Source organism: Fundulus heteroclitus, chromosome 21 (genome assembly GCF_011125445.2).
Source record: "Fundulus heteroclitus isolate FHET01 chromosome 21, MU-UCD_Fhet_4.1, whole genome shotgun sequence".
NCBI lineage: Eukaryota > Metazoa > Chordata > Actinopteri > Cyprinodontiformes > Fundulidae > Fundulus > Fundulus heteroclitus.
In genome coordinates, this window is record NC_046381.1 from 27,586,979 (window position 1) to 27,604,102 (window position 17,124).

Here is a 17,124-nt window from a genome sequence, read left to right on the forward strand (position 1 = left end):
CTAATGTATGAGTGAGTGAGTGAGTGAGTGAGTGAGTGAGTGAGTGAGTGAGTGAGTGAGTGAGTGAGTGAGTGAGTGAGTGAGTGAGTGAGTGAGTGAGTGAGTCAGTGAGTGAGTGAGTGAGTCAGTGAGTGAGTGAGTGAGTGACTGAGTGAGTGACTGAGTGAGTGCTTTAAAGCGTATGGGGAGTAAAGCTAGATAAAATTTGAGTGTCACAAAATTTTGATATTTTTAATTCTATGGTTGTCTCTGATTCCTAGTTTTAACAATGGCAAATATCAGCCCTTTCAGCTCTGCTAGTGCACTGGCCTACCTGGATGTATCTTTCTCTCAAAACATTCATTAACATGCAAAGGAATCTACTCCACCCGTGATCAAAAACACCAGGCTGAATATCATTACCTTTGTCCCTGGGAATCCAGGAGGGCCAGGCTCACCGGGTTTACCTTCTTTACCCTGCGAACAGACAAGTCGGTGCAACTTCCATCACATTGATTCATCTGCTATCCCACCGAATGGAGAGAGCAATATAAGGTGGTGAAAATAATTTGGTGAAAGTGATAAACACTTACAGGCTTACCGTCTGGTCCTGGTGGTCCTTCTCTCCCTTTCTCACCTCTGAAACCCTATAGTATTAAAGGGGAAGTCCGGTCAACAAGGAAAAATCAGGGTATCATTAGCTATAACTAAAACTAATACGTTTGTAGTTATTTAATGAACTTATCTTTAATCAATAAGAAAATAAAAACATAAATTGTCGTCTGAATCACTGTGTATAGGGGCTGACATTACTGCCCATATTTGGGCAGTAAGGGGCGTTTGACATCACATCCTGGGGCGTGGAAAAGCGGAAGCGGCGACAGCATTTCTCTCCGCTTTCCATGCAAAGTCAATAGGAGCCGTTCTACATAGCTGCAATCATCAATAATTTTTTCGGATTTCCAGAGGACTTCACCACTGACATTCCCAAGAGCTTTTGCTGAAGCAACAATGCCCATGTGCATGGCCATCGGATGTTCCAACACAACTGGTAAAAGTGGAAAAAACATTGCTTATTTCAACTTCCCGATTCATGAGCCACCGGGCTCATTGCTGGATTGCCAACTTGAACAGAGCGGATTTGCCATCTAACTTCTGGCCAGAGAGAAAACACGTCATATGCAGCAACCATTTTGAAGAAGAATGTTTTGAACATGACATGAGAGCGAGGATTTTCGGTAAGTTATTTTTTATTTTAGAATTTTTTATTTAGAATTTGCGGGGATGGTCACCGAGCAGAGGGGCGGAGGGATACCACATGTGATGTTGTATCCCTCCGCCCCAGCATGTGCTGGAACGCTCTTATATTTTAATATTTATACAATAATGACCACCTGCCCTACTAGAGGGCAAATATATAACTTAAGTCACTTCAACGATCTCTCCTCCGCTGTGTGTGTGTGTGCGCGCTCCGCTGCAGCGCCGGCAAGCCGTGCTGCGGCGGAGCGCGCGCACACACACACACACACACACACACACACACACACACACACACACACACACACACACACACAAACACACACACACACACGTGTATACATATATACTGTAGGACCCGACTGAGTTTGCACTGGAAATAGGTATGCTGGATTCCGTCAAAAGTCCGGTTTCTGTCAAGAAACTCTTCTAAAAAAATCCATATCGCTATCAGATGATGATAGCTCCACGGAACTCTCATCACTGTCACTAAGTACTTCATCACTCTCTGCTTCGTACAGAACACCAGTCGTCGCCATCTTGGAAAATAGTGCGCCGTGACAAACAGAGCGTTGAAACTTGCTCAACTGCGGGTCCGCCGAGTGACGTCAAAAAATGGGAGGTGACAGTACTATTCTTGACCAAGATGGATTCCTCCACATAAACATGATTAAATAAAAATTATTTATAATTAAAAAAACGTATAATTTTTTGCACAGTATGTAGTAGTTTTATATTTAAAGTACTTTCAGCAGTTTGAATTCTGATTTTGACCGGACTTCTCCTTTAAAGAAATCTCATTACGGGCAGAATAACAGCTTTAGTTTGTCAGCCATACTGTTAGATTACTATTAGAAATTTAATATTTGCCTGCCAACTCAGCCAAAAAGTGGTAGGAAGCGTTAAATCACAGAGCAGAATCAGGACATAGTCCCTCAACTTTCTGCAGAGTCAGTTGCTAAGACCAAACGTCTAGGTCTAAGTCTAGGTCTATTCCTCCCTGGAAATTCCTTTTTGTGTAGTAATAGTGTTGAGTTTTAAAACATTATTTTCTTCAGTTTCAATTGTTTATTTATATTGCTTGTTTTTTTTTTTTAGTATTGTTCACATTTATATGGAATATCCATATTTCAAAATATGTTATAAAAGCACAGGCTTTCATAGCAGCTCCTAATTCTTCACATAAGCATTAAATATGGAAAAGAGAAACACACTTTCTTGGTGTAAATTTTTAAAATGGCATAAATGATTTTGAGGCATCCACACTTCTTTTAAACACATATGTTGAGGCAGCTCTCTGTTTCACTGAATAAATAAATAGTCATCAGAAGAGAATCATTACAACCAGACTTCATTACAGATCATTAGTGGAAAGCAGACTTTGTCTTGATATGTTTTTTTGTATTGTTTTCTGTATGATGCAGTAAAGCCACATCAAATCCTCCCAAACAGCCATTGCAGATTTCCTAGCTTCCTGGTTTCCATGTGCTGTGGTCTTGTCCTGTCTGTTTCCATATCACACAGCAGGAAATTAGCATGTATGATGTGGCAAGACTATGATTATTTCACCACACAAATTTGCAAGAAACAGGACCATCAGCTCCTAATCGCTTTATTTATGCAGCCAAAACATTCCCACGCTAATTTCAAATCATTGGAAGGATAAATGGGGGTCATTTATCAAAGGTTTTTGTATTTGTTCGTGTATTACCATGCGTCCTGGTGGGCCACGCTTCCCTGGTGGGCCAAGAGCACAGTTGCAGTCTTCTTCATCTTCTTCTGTCGTGGCTGTTCGATTCAGCGGACACTGGGGAACAAGGAAACTCACACGTAACAATAAATCTATCGCGTTTAAATTCTTCCACTGTTAAATTCATACCTGCTTATCTATACTTTGCAGATGAAGTCCTTTTAAAGACAATTGGATTTGATAATGGAAAATTCTAATACTCTATCCATTAGATTTCTGTATGTGAAAATTTCTGAAAGTTTTTTGATCATCATAGTTTCCCATATATACAGTTGCAGAGAAGTTGCACTTGAAAACACGCTTCTTATAACCATCAACAAACATAAGTCTGACTGGATATTTCACCTCCTTTCTTTCACAGAATTGGAGGGTTCCTTTTCCACCTCAAAACCCTGCTTTTAAACTTAAGCCATCATACTTTGAACTCCCAAATATGTCTGAGTTTTCTCCATCAAGTTAGTGATTTTAAATGAACTAAGGGGAGGTTCCTGTCTTCATGAGTTCTTCCATCTCCTGCAATTGCCAGTGTTATCATCCTACCTCCACGGTGCTAGACAGGTACGGTATGAGAAGTTGTGAAAGCTTCACCCTGACTTCTCCAACCAAACTCAACTTTGTCTATTTGGACATAGTTCAATCGTATGTTCAGTCTTTGTCTAATCTAACCAACACTGTCTTCCAGACTATATTTTCCTTTCCCACGTGGACAGCTGCAAACTTCCATTGAGCTTTACGATATCTGAGGCTCTTCCTGTTTGTTCACAATCCTCTCAGCTCATGTTTGTGGTGAACGCTGTTGTCTGTGGACAGTCTTGCTGGTTTTCCAACATCTTCAAGTTTAGGGTCAGCTTAAAGCCTGGTGTTTCCCGGATTATTTCCAAACACATCAATTTTCTTTTTTTCTGAAAAGGACAGGGATGGTTGATGCCTGGGCACAACAAGGTGTTCCAACAGAGAAATTATCTAAAACGCACCTCAGATTTATTTTGGAACAACCTGAAGCCCTGTCCACGACTCTCATGAAAGTCTGTGAACATAGCTCAGGTCCAGGTCAGAAAATCAACAAAAAAAAGAACATTTCAAAGGAACAGTTTTGGCAGAGAAATCATCAAATGTCCAGCCAAAACTATGCCAGAAGCTTGTTGATGGCCACAAAAAGGATGTGTCATAACATCAGACCAGGGTCTGGGTATGGACATGAAGAGAAATAGCCAATTATTGCAAAGCCCCATTTAAAGGCTGGAAAACAACCTTTAAAACATTTGTGGTTGGAATTTCAGGAGCTGTGCTTAAATGAAAATGAGCAAATATGTGTGAACTGAAGAACCAGTGTTCAAAAAAGTTGTTCTTTAGTTTTAAATCCAGGACCCTGGATTTCGAAAGCAGTGTACTTAGTTTTTCACCATGACTGAATAAACAGCAGCCGTGACCTGCAAGAAGTTCAATACAGATTATTTCCATGGGCTCTTTTTGGGGCTTTTGTGGTTCTGTAATAAAGTTATATGAAGATACTGGGTCTAATAGAATATTTATTTGAAACTGTTCCTTATTTTTGTCCAAATAAAATGTGCAGAAACCAGGACTGAAATGGCCAAAATGGGAATTTGGGGCTTCAGAACAGAAGTCAATAAACCCATAAGTGATGTCACCATAGCGACATCCAAGTTTCAGTGGTGCTCAATTATAAAGAAAAAAACAATTAAAATCCATGAGAAAAGGAAAACATGTCCCTTACCCTTTCATCATCCTGTGAATCAAAAGAAAATGAGAAAAATATAGATTTTTATTGTTCAAACTTCCTGGATGCAAAACACATTCTTCCATTTGAGTGAAGACAACAGCAGACGGCTTACCACAGAGTAAATTTCACAAGCAGTTTCTCTCTCACTCTGATGAGGGTCACAGTACAGACGCATCTTCTGGAGCTCCACCTGCATCGAAATAAACAGTAGATCTCTATTTAGAATAATTATTAGCCAAGTCACAGTGAAATCCAGCCGTGAAAAACAGCCTGAACAATCATTGCTAACCAGTGACAACAATATTTAGAGCTTTGCCCTGAAACTATTTCACATTTTGTCACGTTGCAACCACAAACCTTAGTCTTTTACCGGGAGTTTTTACACAGTTAAAACTATGTAAGATACTAGTTCATTTTACATAGTTATTACTGATTAAATCCCACTGAGTCATCATTTTAACTTACTGCAGATATAGCTGTCATTTAGGGTATGTCTCTTCCAGCTTTGTAGGTCTAGAGTCCTTGCAATTAGCCCAGGCTGGGTCAGATTGAGACAAAAGCATCTGTGAACAAAAGTGTTGCCACATACTGTATAGTATTGCATCTAGGATTTAGACTGAATTTAAGTCTGGACTTTGACTGGGCCATTCCGTACACAAATCTGCTTTCAGGTAAACCAGTAGCTCTGGCTGTATGTTTAGGGTTGTTTTTTCTACTGGAACATGAACCTCGTCACCAGTTACAAGGGTTTTGCAACCTACAACAGGTTTTTTTGTGGATCACTGTACATTTGGCTATCTTTAGCTTCCTTGGCCCTTGTGAAGAAAAGCCTCTCCATGGCATAATGTTTCCAGCCACATGTTTCACCGTGCGGATAGACAGTTTAGGTTGATTTTCTGCCACAAATACCATTGTGTGAATAGGCCAAAAGGTTACATTTTAGTATGGACCTGTCTGATGTGTTATGAACCCATTTTTTAGATGTTTTTTGAGCAGAGTGTTTGTGGTGATGTTCTGAGGGACAGTGTTCCACTCTTTTTCTGCTGTGACTGAAAAGGTTTTTTGACTAAATGTACTTTTCCGCAGAGGAACAACAGTCTCCTGGGGCCGACCCTCGTGTTATTCTCTGTGTGGTGTTCCTGATGTTAACAAACTGACTGAGTGGAGAAGCTGACAGACCATGGATGATTTTGTATAACAGACAGAGGTTTGAATACTTGGTGACATTTTCCCAACTCAAAAGCTTATGTTTTTGTAAAATGGCACAATGGTGATACCATGATGTTTTTCTTTTTTTTGTTTACCTAGAATGTTGATTGTCTGTTTGTAAAGTACATCTAAAGGTCTTAGTTTTGTTTTGTTTGCCTGTGACCAGGTTGTAAGACAGAAGTGATGCAAGACAGAACTATACTGTACATGAAAATTTTAGCTCCCTGAAGTGACAAGTGTGATCTTATGAACCAGCAATTTGCAATATTAAATTTGACTCGATTGCAGAGCTTTGTTATCTGTGTTTTAAAATTTAGACTCTACTAAGATGCTTTGATATTTGAATTATGACAGAACTTTTCGTTTTTCCCTTGTCACACAAATATCTGCCTGATTATTTGCAATGTTTGATTGAGAAAAGTACATTGAAACTGTTTTATTTACATTAAGTTTCAAGCAGGATTAATTCAACTATTGAGAGTTGCAACTTGTTGTGTGTTTTAACATGGGTATAAATTACTGTATCGTCTGCGTACATCTGAATACAAACGTCTGAACAAACTGAAGGGAGGTCGTTTATGTAAAGTGAAAATAGCAGAGGCCCCAAAATAGAACCTTGAGGTACCCCTGTGGGCATCGTGAGGGGCAGTGAGTAGTAATGACTGATCTTCTGCCTCAATAGATATGATTAATATTTTCCATGAAAAAACAATTAGCAGTTTCCGTGGAGTGTTGAGTTCTGAAAACAGCACACACATCATTGCTCCTCTGGCCAGGATTTAGACCAGAATATAATTGGGCCAAGATTCAGCAGTTTACACCCATCTGCAAGCCAGCAGTCACTCTTTCAAGGACGAAGATGTTCTCATCCTGGATAAGGAGGACTGAAAAAGGGGAGTAAAGGGAGCCATTTATGTGATGAGAAACCACCTTTCATTAAACTGGCCTTTGGGTCCAGTTGTCCCCTTCTTACAATAGTGTTATTAAAAGCATGACTCATTACCCTGGGAACAATAAGAGCACTAACCATCAGTTGGTAGCCTGATGGTCCTCTTTTGTGAGTGAACAACCAGTTTTGAATGTCATTGTTTAACTTGTTAATCCCCTATGCCTATAAAGCTGAGTTAACCTACAACTCTACAGACTGAAGAAGTCTCTCGGATAAGAGACGAAACGTTTCAACAAATAAGAACCCGTCCAGAGGACCTAGTGAGAGTGACACTGAAGAAGAGACAGGAGGCAGAGCTGGATGCAGCAGAGATCATAGCTGAAGAATATATAAGCTCTGGAATTAATTAATCAGAGGGATAGCTCATGTTAGATGTATTGGAAATAAAGCCAGACTGAGATGGTTTGGACGTGTACAGAGGAGGGATGGTGAGTACGTCAGTAGGATGATGCTGAGGCTGGAACTGGCAGACAGGAGACCCAGAGGAAGACATAAGAGGAGATTTATGGATGGAGTGAGACAGGATAAAAAAAAGGTAAATGGTGTAGGAGATGCAGAAGATGGGATTATGGAGATAGATGACTTGCTGTGACGACCCCTGACAGGGAAAAGCCGAAAGAAGGAATAAGAAGAGTAAAGGAAAACCAAGAAATGTTTAAAGATTTGTATTTATAAAAAGCCTTATATCCTTTTCCTTTCACTTTACATTTATACACTATGATGTGTTGGTCCACCTCATAAAGTAACAATAGAACACACTGAGGTTCATAGATGTGACATAAAGTAAACAGGTTTAAGAGGTACATATGCTCTCGTAAGGCATCGTATGAAAGGTTTAACAAAAAGGTTTCCTGATGTATTTATTATTGATCTTTTATTGTCATTGTCACAGGATACCTGTTAGTGGACCTTTCAGTTTGGTGATAAAAAGCTAATAAGAATTTGTTACATACCGGCACAGTGGCATGCATCCCCCGCTTCTTTGAGACCTGTGTCTTTCCATTGATGTAAATAGGTTCCACAGGCTTCAGCGGGACTTCTTGGATCAATTGATCATCGAGGTAACTGACGACCTGTTGAGGCCTCACCAGAAGCTTCAGCTGATGCCATTTCCCATCATACAAGGGCTGTGAAAGGAGAGGAATTAGAAAAATAACACCATTATTTCAAGATTATCCTAAATGGCATATTAAAGGTGTATAAACTGAGCAGCTTAAGCAAAGCTTTGTGCTGCCATCTGCTCATTACCAAAGTCATATGTGGAAACAATTATCCTTGTGTTAATTTTTCTTTTACTCAGCCCTCTGTTTTTCTTGGCTGTCCTGCATGTGTGCACATTCGTTTAATCTAATTTAACGTTGTTTACAAGTCCACAAAATGTGTATTCCCAAAACTATCAGCAAATAGTTTTAACTACTGAGCCATCAGGACCAAAAAGTTTTCTGTCTCCATCACAAACCATGTTTAAAATATAGCAAGGAAGGAAGAAACAGAACTGCTGCGGTTTCATTTGGATTGAGCCATCATTTCCAAATGACTAATGACAGGCTTCTCCATTGTGTCACATCAAACAAAATTAGATCCAACGTGTGCACATACAAATTCCACATAAGTGCTACCCTGTTCCTTTCCATACTCTGAGGTGTGGGAGAGCATTTTGGAAAAATCCACCTGGCAAGTGCAACAGGCTTTTTACCTAGTGCTGCCATCAAAGCAGAGTCCAACTCCAACAACTATTACAGGTAACCCACAGACCTGTTTCCAGTGAGGAAGTGGCTCAGAAGAAGAAACATTTTCTTTGAGCATCCTCCTGGCTTCTGTCACATTTCGTCTTCACTGGTTCAGCAGAGGATTGAACATAACAGGGCACGGTGTTTAAACAGCAGCTATTTTTACATCTCTGGAGGTCACAGCAGTGAGAGTCATTCAAAGCAGCTACAAGAAAGGAAGATTCAACATTGGTTAAAATCCTTTAGGAGCCAAAATGCATTTTGGAGTGTAGAACAGCCCATTAGCTTCGTAGACATTAAAGAGCAGTTTTAGGGAGCTGCAATTTAAAATTTTTGTACTTTGTGAAACTGTATCATAGAGATGCTCTGCCACAATGACACTATATTCCCTCACCCCTCCAAATCATTGAATTCAGGTGTTCCAATCACTTTCATGGGCACAGTTGTGCAAAACCCAGTTTCTAAGCATACAGACTGCTTCTACAAACATTTGTGAAAAAATAGGTCACTCCCAGGAGCTTAGTGAATTATTGTGTGGTACCATGATGGGAAACCATTAAAGGTGCAGTCCCAAGTTCCAAGGGAATCACCCTATCCACGGGTTGTCCCATATACCCATTATTGTGACTCACTCACATAACACCAATGTGCGTGCTCGTTCATTGTTAGTTTCCACACTCTGGCTGCGCATGTACACTTCTAGTGTTCATGTATCCAGTTGGCTTCGATATTAGCTATTCATTGTAGTGCCGCTGCTCTCACCTTAAACTTTGAAACTGGCTGAGAGTCACAAGAAGCAAACTCTCTTACAAGTTTAGGAGAAGAGGAAGGCATCAGAAGAAAGAAATAAGTCCAGAGTGGATTTGGGAGATTTTTTTTTCACGCGAAACCTCTGAGGAGCAGAAGAGCAGGTGAGACAGTCTTGTGCAGTCATTCAAAAAGGGACTTGGGGTTTCTTACTTATACTTCCAGAAAAATCCTCCACTCTACCTATAAGTCCTGTTGTGAAATTTACAGAAATATTCCACGATCAAGTCTTAGTAGTGGCTTTATAACAAAAAGGAATCACAGCGATTCAGTAATGAAAAATCTGCTATCTGCAAAATCACAGAGCAGGGTAAGCAGATGCTAAGGCACTGTGGTCAGATTTCTAAACAATAACAGACTTCCTAGAGTTATTATTGTATAAGTAAACGGTGGAGTGATGAAGTTCCGGCACTTTTATTGAGAAACAGAGCAGAGATCACATAGATGGAAAGTAATCATGCCCCACGGTCCCGCTGCAGTCTGTGTCTGCCTGTCTCTCCCCCTCCTCGCTTTCGGCTCTCCCTAATACTCCATAGTGGCTTTGGCATGAGACAACACAAAGACAGTCTATCCTAGACAATCATCATCCCGCACAGTAGCTACGCAGCATTTGGCCTCGGCAATCAGCAGGCCCGTGCTCACATGTCCGAGTGGCATGAGGCCATAGTGAAAACAGAATAATATTCTCATAACAGGGACACTTGCAAGATAGATTTCTGTCAAGTGAAAAGTTTGGTGCAGAGAGGACAATGGTGTGAGGTTGTTATATTAGAAGTAGCGCTTGAACTATCTATATAAATCTTAATGAATCAACACACCCAGATATTGTGGTCAATTTTATTTTTCCATATTTATGGGAACACTTGGGGATGTTACCTTCGTGTTCCAACATGACGAGTTCATAAAAGATCTATAAAATCAAAGACTGAGCGAATTTTGTATAAAAGAACCTTACTGGTCTGCAGTCCTGACCTCAGCCCAATAGAATACATTTTAGATTAATATAAATGGAGAAAACAAGCCAGGCCTTCTTGTCCAACATCAGTATCTGACCTCAAAAATATATACTTCCAGAGGAATGGTCAAAAATTCCCACCAACACACCCGTAAGCCTTGTGGAACGTCTTCCCAAAAGAGCTGAAGCTGTTATGGCTGTGGTGGGTGGGCTGGATTAATGATGGGATGCCACTTAGGTTCATATGTGTGTGAAAAGCAAACAAACACTGTTGGCTAGTGAATGCTGTTTCACTGTTCAAGGTACTTAAATTGCTGAGTGAGGGTATACTGCAATTTCTTTGGATCTGATAAAACTTCCAAGGGATGTTGTTTCATTCGTAAACAAATTTAGCACAGCTGCGAGTCATTTTCTGAAGATTTTGAACATCTGCGGTTTTGCAGGCAGAACTTAATCCTGCTGACTTGCACAGAGACTGTCTTTAAATTTTAGAAGTTAGAGAGACAGTACTTGGAAGTGTGCATTAAAACATACTTAAAAAAACATACAAAAAGTTAATCTGCCAGATGCAATGGTGCTACTTGAGTGTATTTTTAGTACACATACAGACAAGCGTTATGCACTAGAGGACACAAGTTATAGTATCACCATTGCAGTGATACTATCGTTTCCAATTTTGTCCTATAAACAACTCAAATGACCAGAACTCTAAAGCCATGATCAGAACTGAAAGAGTCTTTTGGGTGAGAGGTAAACATCTTAGCAACAGAATTTAGTTTGCCTTCCAGTCAAGCACTGTTACAGCCACTTGCCATTGTGCCTGATGGTCAAACATAGTTTAACCATCAATCTGAGATAAACATGCCCCCCTTCTTGCTATTCACAATGTCTGTCATGTCTTAAGAGCATGCAGCTGGGATTATGGAATTAAAAGGGACATTGCAAAGGATTCAATCGCATCCACCCAAGCTATTTGCATGAAAAATTGGTCAGCCATTTCCTGTTTTCCTAATAATATCTGACTCAGCTCTTTGGCGATATTGTCATGGGGGCTGCACAAATGCATTCAGTGTTTTAAAACCAAGCAAGGCTGTTGTGCGTCTTCCTCCCATTGCTTGAGCTTGGAAGGTTGGATAGAGTAATTGCTCAGCACATGGGTGATAAAGATGTCCCTTAGATGTCATGCTGTCTGACGTTGTTGTAAAAACACCAGTATTACGTGCCTGAAAAGAAGACGCATATTTTTGGAGCACAAGCTCCTGACATTTTGGGTTTTTTTTATGTTGCTCGCACAGTGTATTTGTCTGTCCCTCTGTTACCAATTTTTCCACTGAATATCCAAAAGCATCTTGTGATCTTTGCTTGTTGTTTTGACTGGTTTGACACTAACAACTACCTGATAAGACTATCGCTCGATTTATGATTCCACAACTTGTGGTATCTGATGGCCATTCTTCAATTCAATTCAATTTTACTCATTTAGTGCCAATTCACATGTCATCTCAGGGCACCTTTCAAAGTGAAATTTAATCAAATCATACAGACAAATTGGTCATAAAGTGTCCTATCAAATGAAACGGGCATTCACTCCTCATGAAAGAGCGTAGAGCCACAGTGGACAGTGGTCTGCCTTGTTGATGGCTTTGCAGCAATCCCGCATAGAGATGGGAACAGTAGGAGAACTCAGTAGTGAGAAAAATAGACCCTGATGTCTTCCAGCAGCCTAAGCCTATAGCAGCATAACTACAGAGATAGAATTAGAGTGTCTTAGGTTACCCTGAACTAAGCTTTGTCAAAAAGGAAAGTTTTAACATTAGTCTTAAAAGTAGACAGAGTGTCGGCCTCACGGACCAAAACTGGGAGTTGGTTCCACAGGAGAGGAGCCTGATAGCTAAAGGATCTGCCTCCCATTCTACTTTTAGAGACTCTAGGAACCACCAGCAGACCTGCAGTCTGAGAGCGAAGTGCTCTGTTAGGAACATACGGGGTAATCAGAGCTCTGATATATGATGGAGCTTGATTATTAAGGCCTTTATACGTGAGAAGAAGAATTTTAGATTATATTCTTGATTTAACAGGAAGCCAATGAAGGGAAGATAAAATTAGAGAACTATGATCTCTCTTGTTAATTTTCATCTTGCTGTATTATTCTACATGTCATAATACTTTTTGAACAACATCATTCATTTATCCATCACTATGTTGTTTACAACATGACATTCATGTCCAATCATTCCTTCTGGGTGCTTAACTTGGTGCTTTAAAGTACTCCTGTACTACAGTCTTCATACTGACCTGGAAGCCTGTTGTGAAGATGATTCTTTGCTCCTTTTCTGTCAGACTGGTGGTGGTGAAGATGACAGAATTATCTTTTCCATTGAGTGTCACTGCAGCCTGGATTTCCTTACTCATTGACAAAACCCTCCAGAGATCAAATATCAACTTGCTAGAAGTCCCCTTCAGACGTAGAGTGGCCACAAATACATACGACGGAGGAAGGCCTTCTGGGAAAATCTCTCTAATAAAAATTGTGTCAAAACAATCAAACTGTCACCAAGCGATTCTTGTTTGGCATGAAATAAAAAGGTGATTTAGTCGGCTTGATACCTGGTGTTCTCAGTAATATCTGTGGAGGTAGTAAGAGCGTAGGCTGTCTCTGAAACAAGAGAGCCAGCAATCTTCTTGGCCTTCTTCTGAATGTTCATGCCCAACATCAGCTCAAAGCCCTTCTCATCGCGAGATGCCACTGGGATTCTTGTGGGGCAAACAGATTCTGAAGAGACAGGTCATTCATTCATAAAACCACCCCATTGATTCAAAATCACATACACATTAAGAAGGAATACATTCAGATAGTCTGCAGCAACTAGCATATTGTTTTTTTAACATGCTTGTATTGAAAGGATTAGCTAGCATCTGCTAGCTGGTTAGCATGCAAAGACTAAAGTTCTCAACTTTTCTATAACCCTAACTTTAACTTTAACTAAGAATAGGGTAGAAATCACTATTTTAAAAGGTGTACTGAATCATTCACATCAACACCATTGAAAGTGTTTTGCCATAGTCAGTAAAATGTAAAACATAAGAAAAAAAACAATTCTTTACATTTCCCTGGTGTCCTCATCCTGTTGGCATTAAACAGTAGGCTATATAAAAATGGTAAATAGCGAATGTCAAACGGCAAACAGGCCAAGTTTAGCTTCTAGTTGATTTATTTATATCTAAACCAACCAATAGGTGTTTGACAGTTATATTTTAAGGTGTCATTAAAGTCAACATTAATGCCACCTACAGCCTTGGAATGGGTATTACGTTGTTTTCTTTATTGTTCTGCATTGTCCTTTGGACAGAAATGGTTTTTTTTATGTTTGCACTGAAATGTTGATGCTGCTTCAAAGAATGTCTTCATCTCTTACAAAAATCAATGTCAAAAAGGCTGATAATATTCCACTAGGACAGCAATGTTTTAGCCAGGAAAAAGCACACTAAAAATACACAAGTTTCTGACCTTCACATAGTTTCTGCTCCATGGAGTCTCTGATCCGGTCGATGGTAGTGTAATCTTGGGCATACAGGACATATGTAGATGATGGCTTATTGGCAATAGATATCAGTTCCGAGGTGGTGATCTCACTGCCAACTCCCACAGCGAATACTGTAATACCCTGAGCTCGTGCCTCCATGCTTGCATCCACCTGAGGAACAAATGTAGCTTGTGGTAAAGATTGTGTTTATTAACCCTGTAGTTTTCTTGCTGTAGGCAGGCCACATAGGGTTCTTGGAATAACTTTCCGAGCCATTTAACTTATATAATGTAATTTTGGCCCACCCACATAAACATGACTGAGCATCACTAAAACACCAAGAAGAAGGCAGGACTTCCCTTACCACATCGTCCTGAGACTTGCCATCTGTGACAACCACTGCAATACGGTTCTTGACCTGGCTGACCCGCTGGGAGGCAAAGAACACGTGGTCCACAGCAAACTTGATGGCCCTGCCCGTCTGTATAAATGTTTAGGAAATACTGTTAAATCAACATGGTTCACGAAAAAAAAAAAACTGAAAATAATAAGAAATGGGTTCATGATCATGATTTATTGACCTGCGTCCAGCCAGAGACAGCTGCAGCCGCAGAGACCAAATCACAGCACGTTGCAAAAGTGTTCAATACAGCTTCCCTTTTTCATATCTTAAAACATTACCACCAGTGTTACATTAAAATTGATATCTTTTTCTGAAATGTGTTGTAATAGAGCAAGAAAAAGCAGTGAACAATGTTAAAGTGGAAAAAAAATAATGTGTGGTTTTCAGTTAATTGAAATGTGTGGGATGCTTTCAAATCTGATACCCGTAAATTAAACCCAGCACAACCTTTCTTATGACACCCTCTTATTATTAACTAGGGTTCGTCTGTGTGTTATATAATCACCTAAAACCTATTCAGTGAAGACCTCAGAGGTTTATTCAGAGTATTAGTGAACAAACAGAAGCTTAATGATGACCAAGTAACACAGCAGACAGGTCAGAGGAGAAGTTTTGGAGTAGTTCAAAGCAAAGTTGGATTATAAATATCCTCTCAGTTTTTAAACGTGTCAGGGAGATGTTAATCTTTCGTCTGAAAGTGGAAAGAGTGGTACTATACCAAGAAGTGTCTGTCAACCCAATCTGATTGACTTGGCACATGATCACTAATCACAGCAGCACCCAGGAAGCCTTAGTCCATAACTGTAGATTTAAAACTTAAAATAATGAAGATGACCAGAAAGAAAGAATTTATAAAGTTGTTTTAGTAGGAGTTCCCTGCCTCTCGCCCAGTGACGATGGAAAAAAGCACCATTCCTCCTGCGACCCGGCACAGATAAGCAGTTATGAATATCTGGGTCGATGTTCTGGTTAAAGTATGTAACCGGCTTCGCCACACAAGCACATCCATTGAAGTCAAGATGAAATGTGCTGACGGTCTTCCATCGCTGAAAGCTTGCAGGGCTCATTTGTTGCACCGTTCTTCGTTTGTTTCTCTTTCTTTCATTTCATTTCCAGTAAATGATCTCAGCTTCAAGGCCTCTGATATAATATTCCACCTGATGTCCTGTCGTGGTTTTATTCATTTTGTTTCATTCAGTATAATCTTAAACTAGCTAATTCAGTGGCAAATTTTGTTTTGATGTTGTGTACCTGACACAGAATAAAGAGACTTCACCACATTGAGCTTTTCTTTCCAGCAACAGACAAATAGAATGAACAAGCAGTAATGTCAGATATTGGCTTAAAAGAAAGACAATAGTTGCACCTTTTGTATTTTCTTGTTTGTCTTCCTCACTCCAGTTGCTCTACTGTTAAAGATGTATAGACAGCCTTAAGAAAATGTATATCATTTGTTTCCTTTGACATTCACTAAGGATAATTTTTTCTTGTGTGAATTTTATCGTGTCCTGGTTCCTCTCTGGTGATCTCTTCCCTTTAGCTCACCCTACAGGCTCTCTGAGAGACAGAGGTCTAGGGGCTGAACTGGCCATGGAAGAATGGATGTTTTTGCCTGCTGAATCATTTATGTGATGATTTGCATGGTGTTTTGGAAAATTATCTTGTGGAAGTACCCAATGATGGTGCCATAGGTCAGCAGAGTTGTATTTAAATTGTTCAGCTGTTTTTGGTTCTCCTCTGGTCAGGTCTTCAATATTTTTGAGACAGTATGTGGGACTCTGTTTTTGGGTATCTTCTTAAACTAAATTCATGAAAATACTATAATTTGTGGGTGACTGTGACTCAATGGGTATAGTGTTCCTGTTCCTTCCTTCTCCTAGAATCCTGGACCCCCCCAGCCACAGAACCTCCAAGCCAAACCTCCACGTATCAAGACAAGAACTCAAGATGTCATTCCTGGTTTAGTCCTCCTGCTGTGTTCACCTGCCTGCCCACCCTCCTACACCGCTATTCAAGAGAGAGCTCACCTGACCTGCACTGCAGCCTGGACCCTGGACATCACCCAGCCTGGAAGTCAGTGAGTCATTCACCCTCTCATTATTCACATCGGCACCTTCCTCTGCTCACCAGTCTCCCCGTCTTTCCCCCAGTGGAACCCGGACAAACCGACCAGCCAGGACCACACCCGAACAACTACACCAGCCTGACAATAAACTTTCTTACCGAACTGCCTGTCTCCATGGTTGCCCTCATTCTGAGTCTCATTTTGTAAACCATGACAATCGGTGTGCGATTGGGTGAACAAGGCTATAGTGTGTAGTGCTTTGAATGGTCAGTTTGACTGGAAAAGCGCTCTATAGGTTTAGTCCATTTACCGTTTATAAGTCAAACAGACTATTTTGGAATTTCAAATAGGTCAAGACGCCATGCTCTCTAACATGGTTCCAAGGGTCTTTGTTAGAGAACTAGGCCCATGGCATCACAGATCCACCAATCATACTCAACAGAGGCCAAAGAGCGGCTCTTCCTTCTGTTCACACCAGGCCTGTGAGCTTTTGCTGTTCACACTTAATCTATCATATCTGAACACTGTACAAAGTTCCAACCAAAGCCCAGTAACTGGACTAGCAAACTTTGCATGTTTGTGTTAGTTAGCGTTGGACAGAAAACAGCTTTTCTTAAAACGCCTCCCAAAATGCTGGTTGACCAGAAGATTGCAATGAATGGTTGTTATTGAGACTTGATGACCCTCACTTTGCTGCGGTCCTCTCAGAGCATGCTTTGAAGGTCAGATTAACCTCTGTTACCATTGCAGTAGTG

At 40.3% G+C, this 17,124-nt stretch overlaps 1 protein-coding gene across 1 annotated transcript in view; it reads right to left on the reverse strand.

The window, feature by feature from the left end:
* Window positions 1–17,124, reverse strand: part of si:dkey-225n22.4 (collagen alpha-1(XXI) chain) — a 77,326-nt gene that overhangs the window by 50,216 nt on the left and 9,986 nt on the right. Inside the window, exons 5-14 of the mRNA XM_036125605.1 lie at window positions 14,266–14,382; window positions 13,886–14,072; window positions 12,985–13,150; window positions 12,673–12,895; window positions 7,839–8,012; window positions 4,840–4,917; window positions 4,722–4,733; window positions 2,948–3,043; window positions 573–626; window positions 403–456 (exon numbers count right to left, since the gene is read on the reverse strand). Coding sequence (XP_035981498.1) covers window positions 403–456; window positions 573–626; window positions 2,948–3,043; window positions 4,722–4,733; window positions 4,840–4,917; window positions 7,839–8,012; window positions 12,673–12,895; window positions 12,985–13,150; window positions 13,886–14,072; window positions 14,266–14,382 — 1,161 coding nt within the window. The remainder of the gene's footprint in view (window positions 1–402; window positions 457–572; window positions 627–2,947; window positions 3,044–4,721; window positions 4,734–4,839; window positions 4,918–7,838; window positions 8,013–12,672; window positions 12,896–12,984; window positions 13,151–13,885; window positions 14,073–14,265; window positions 14,383–17,124) is intronic.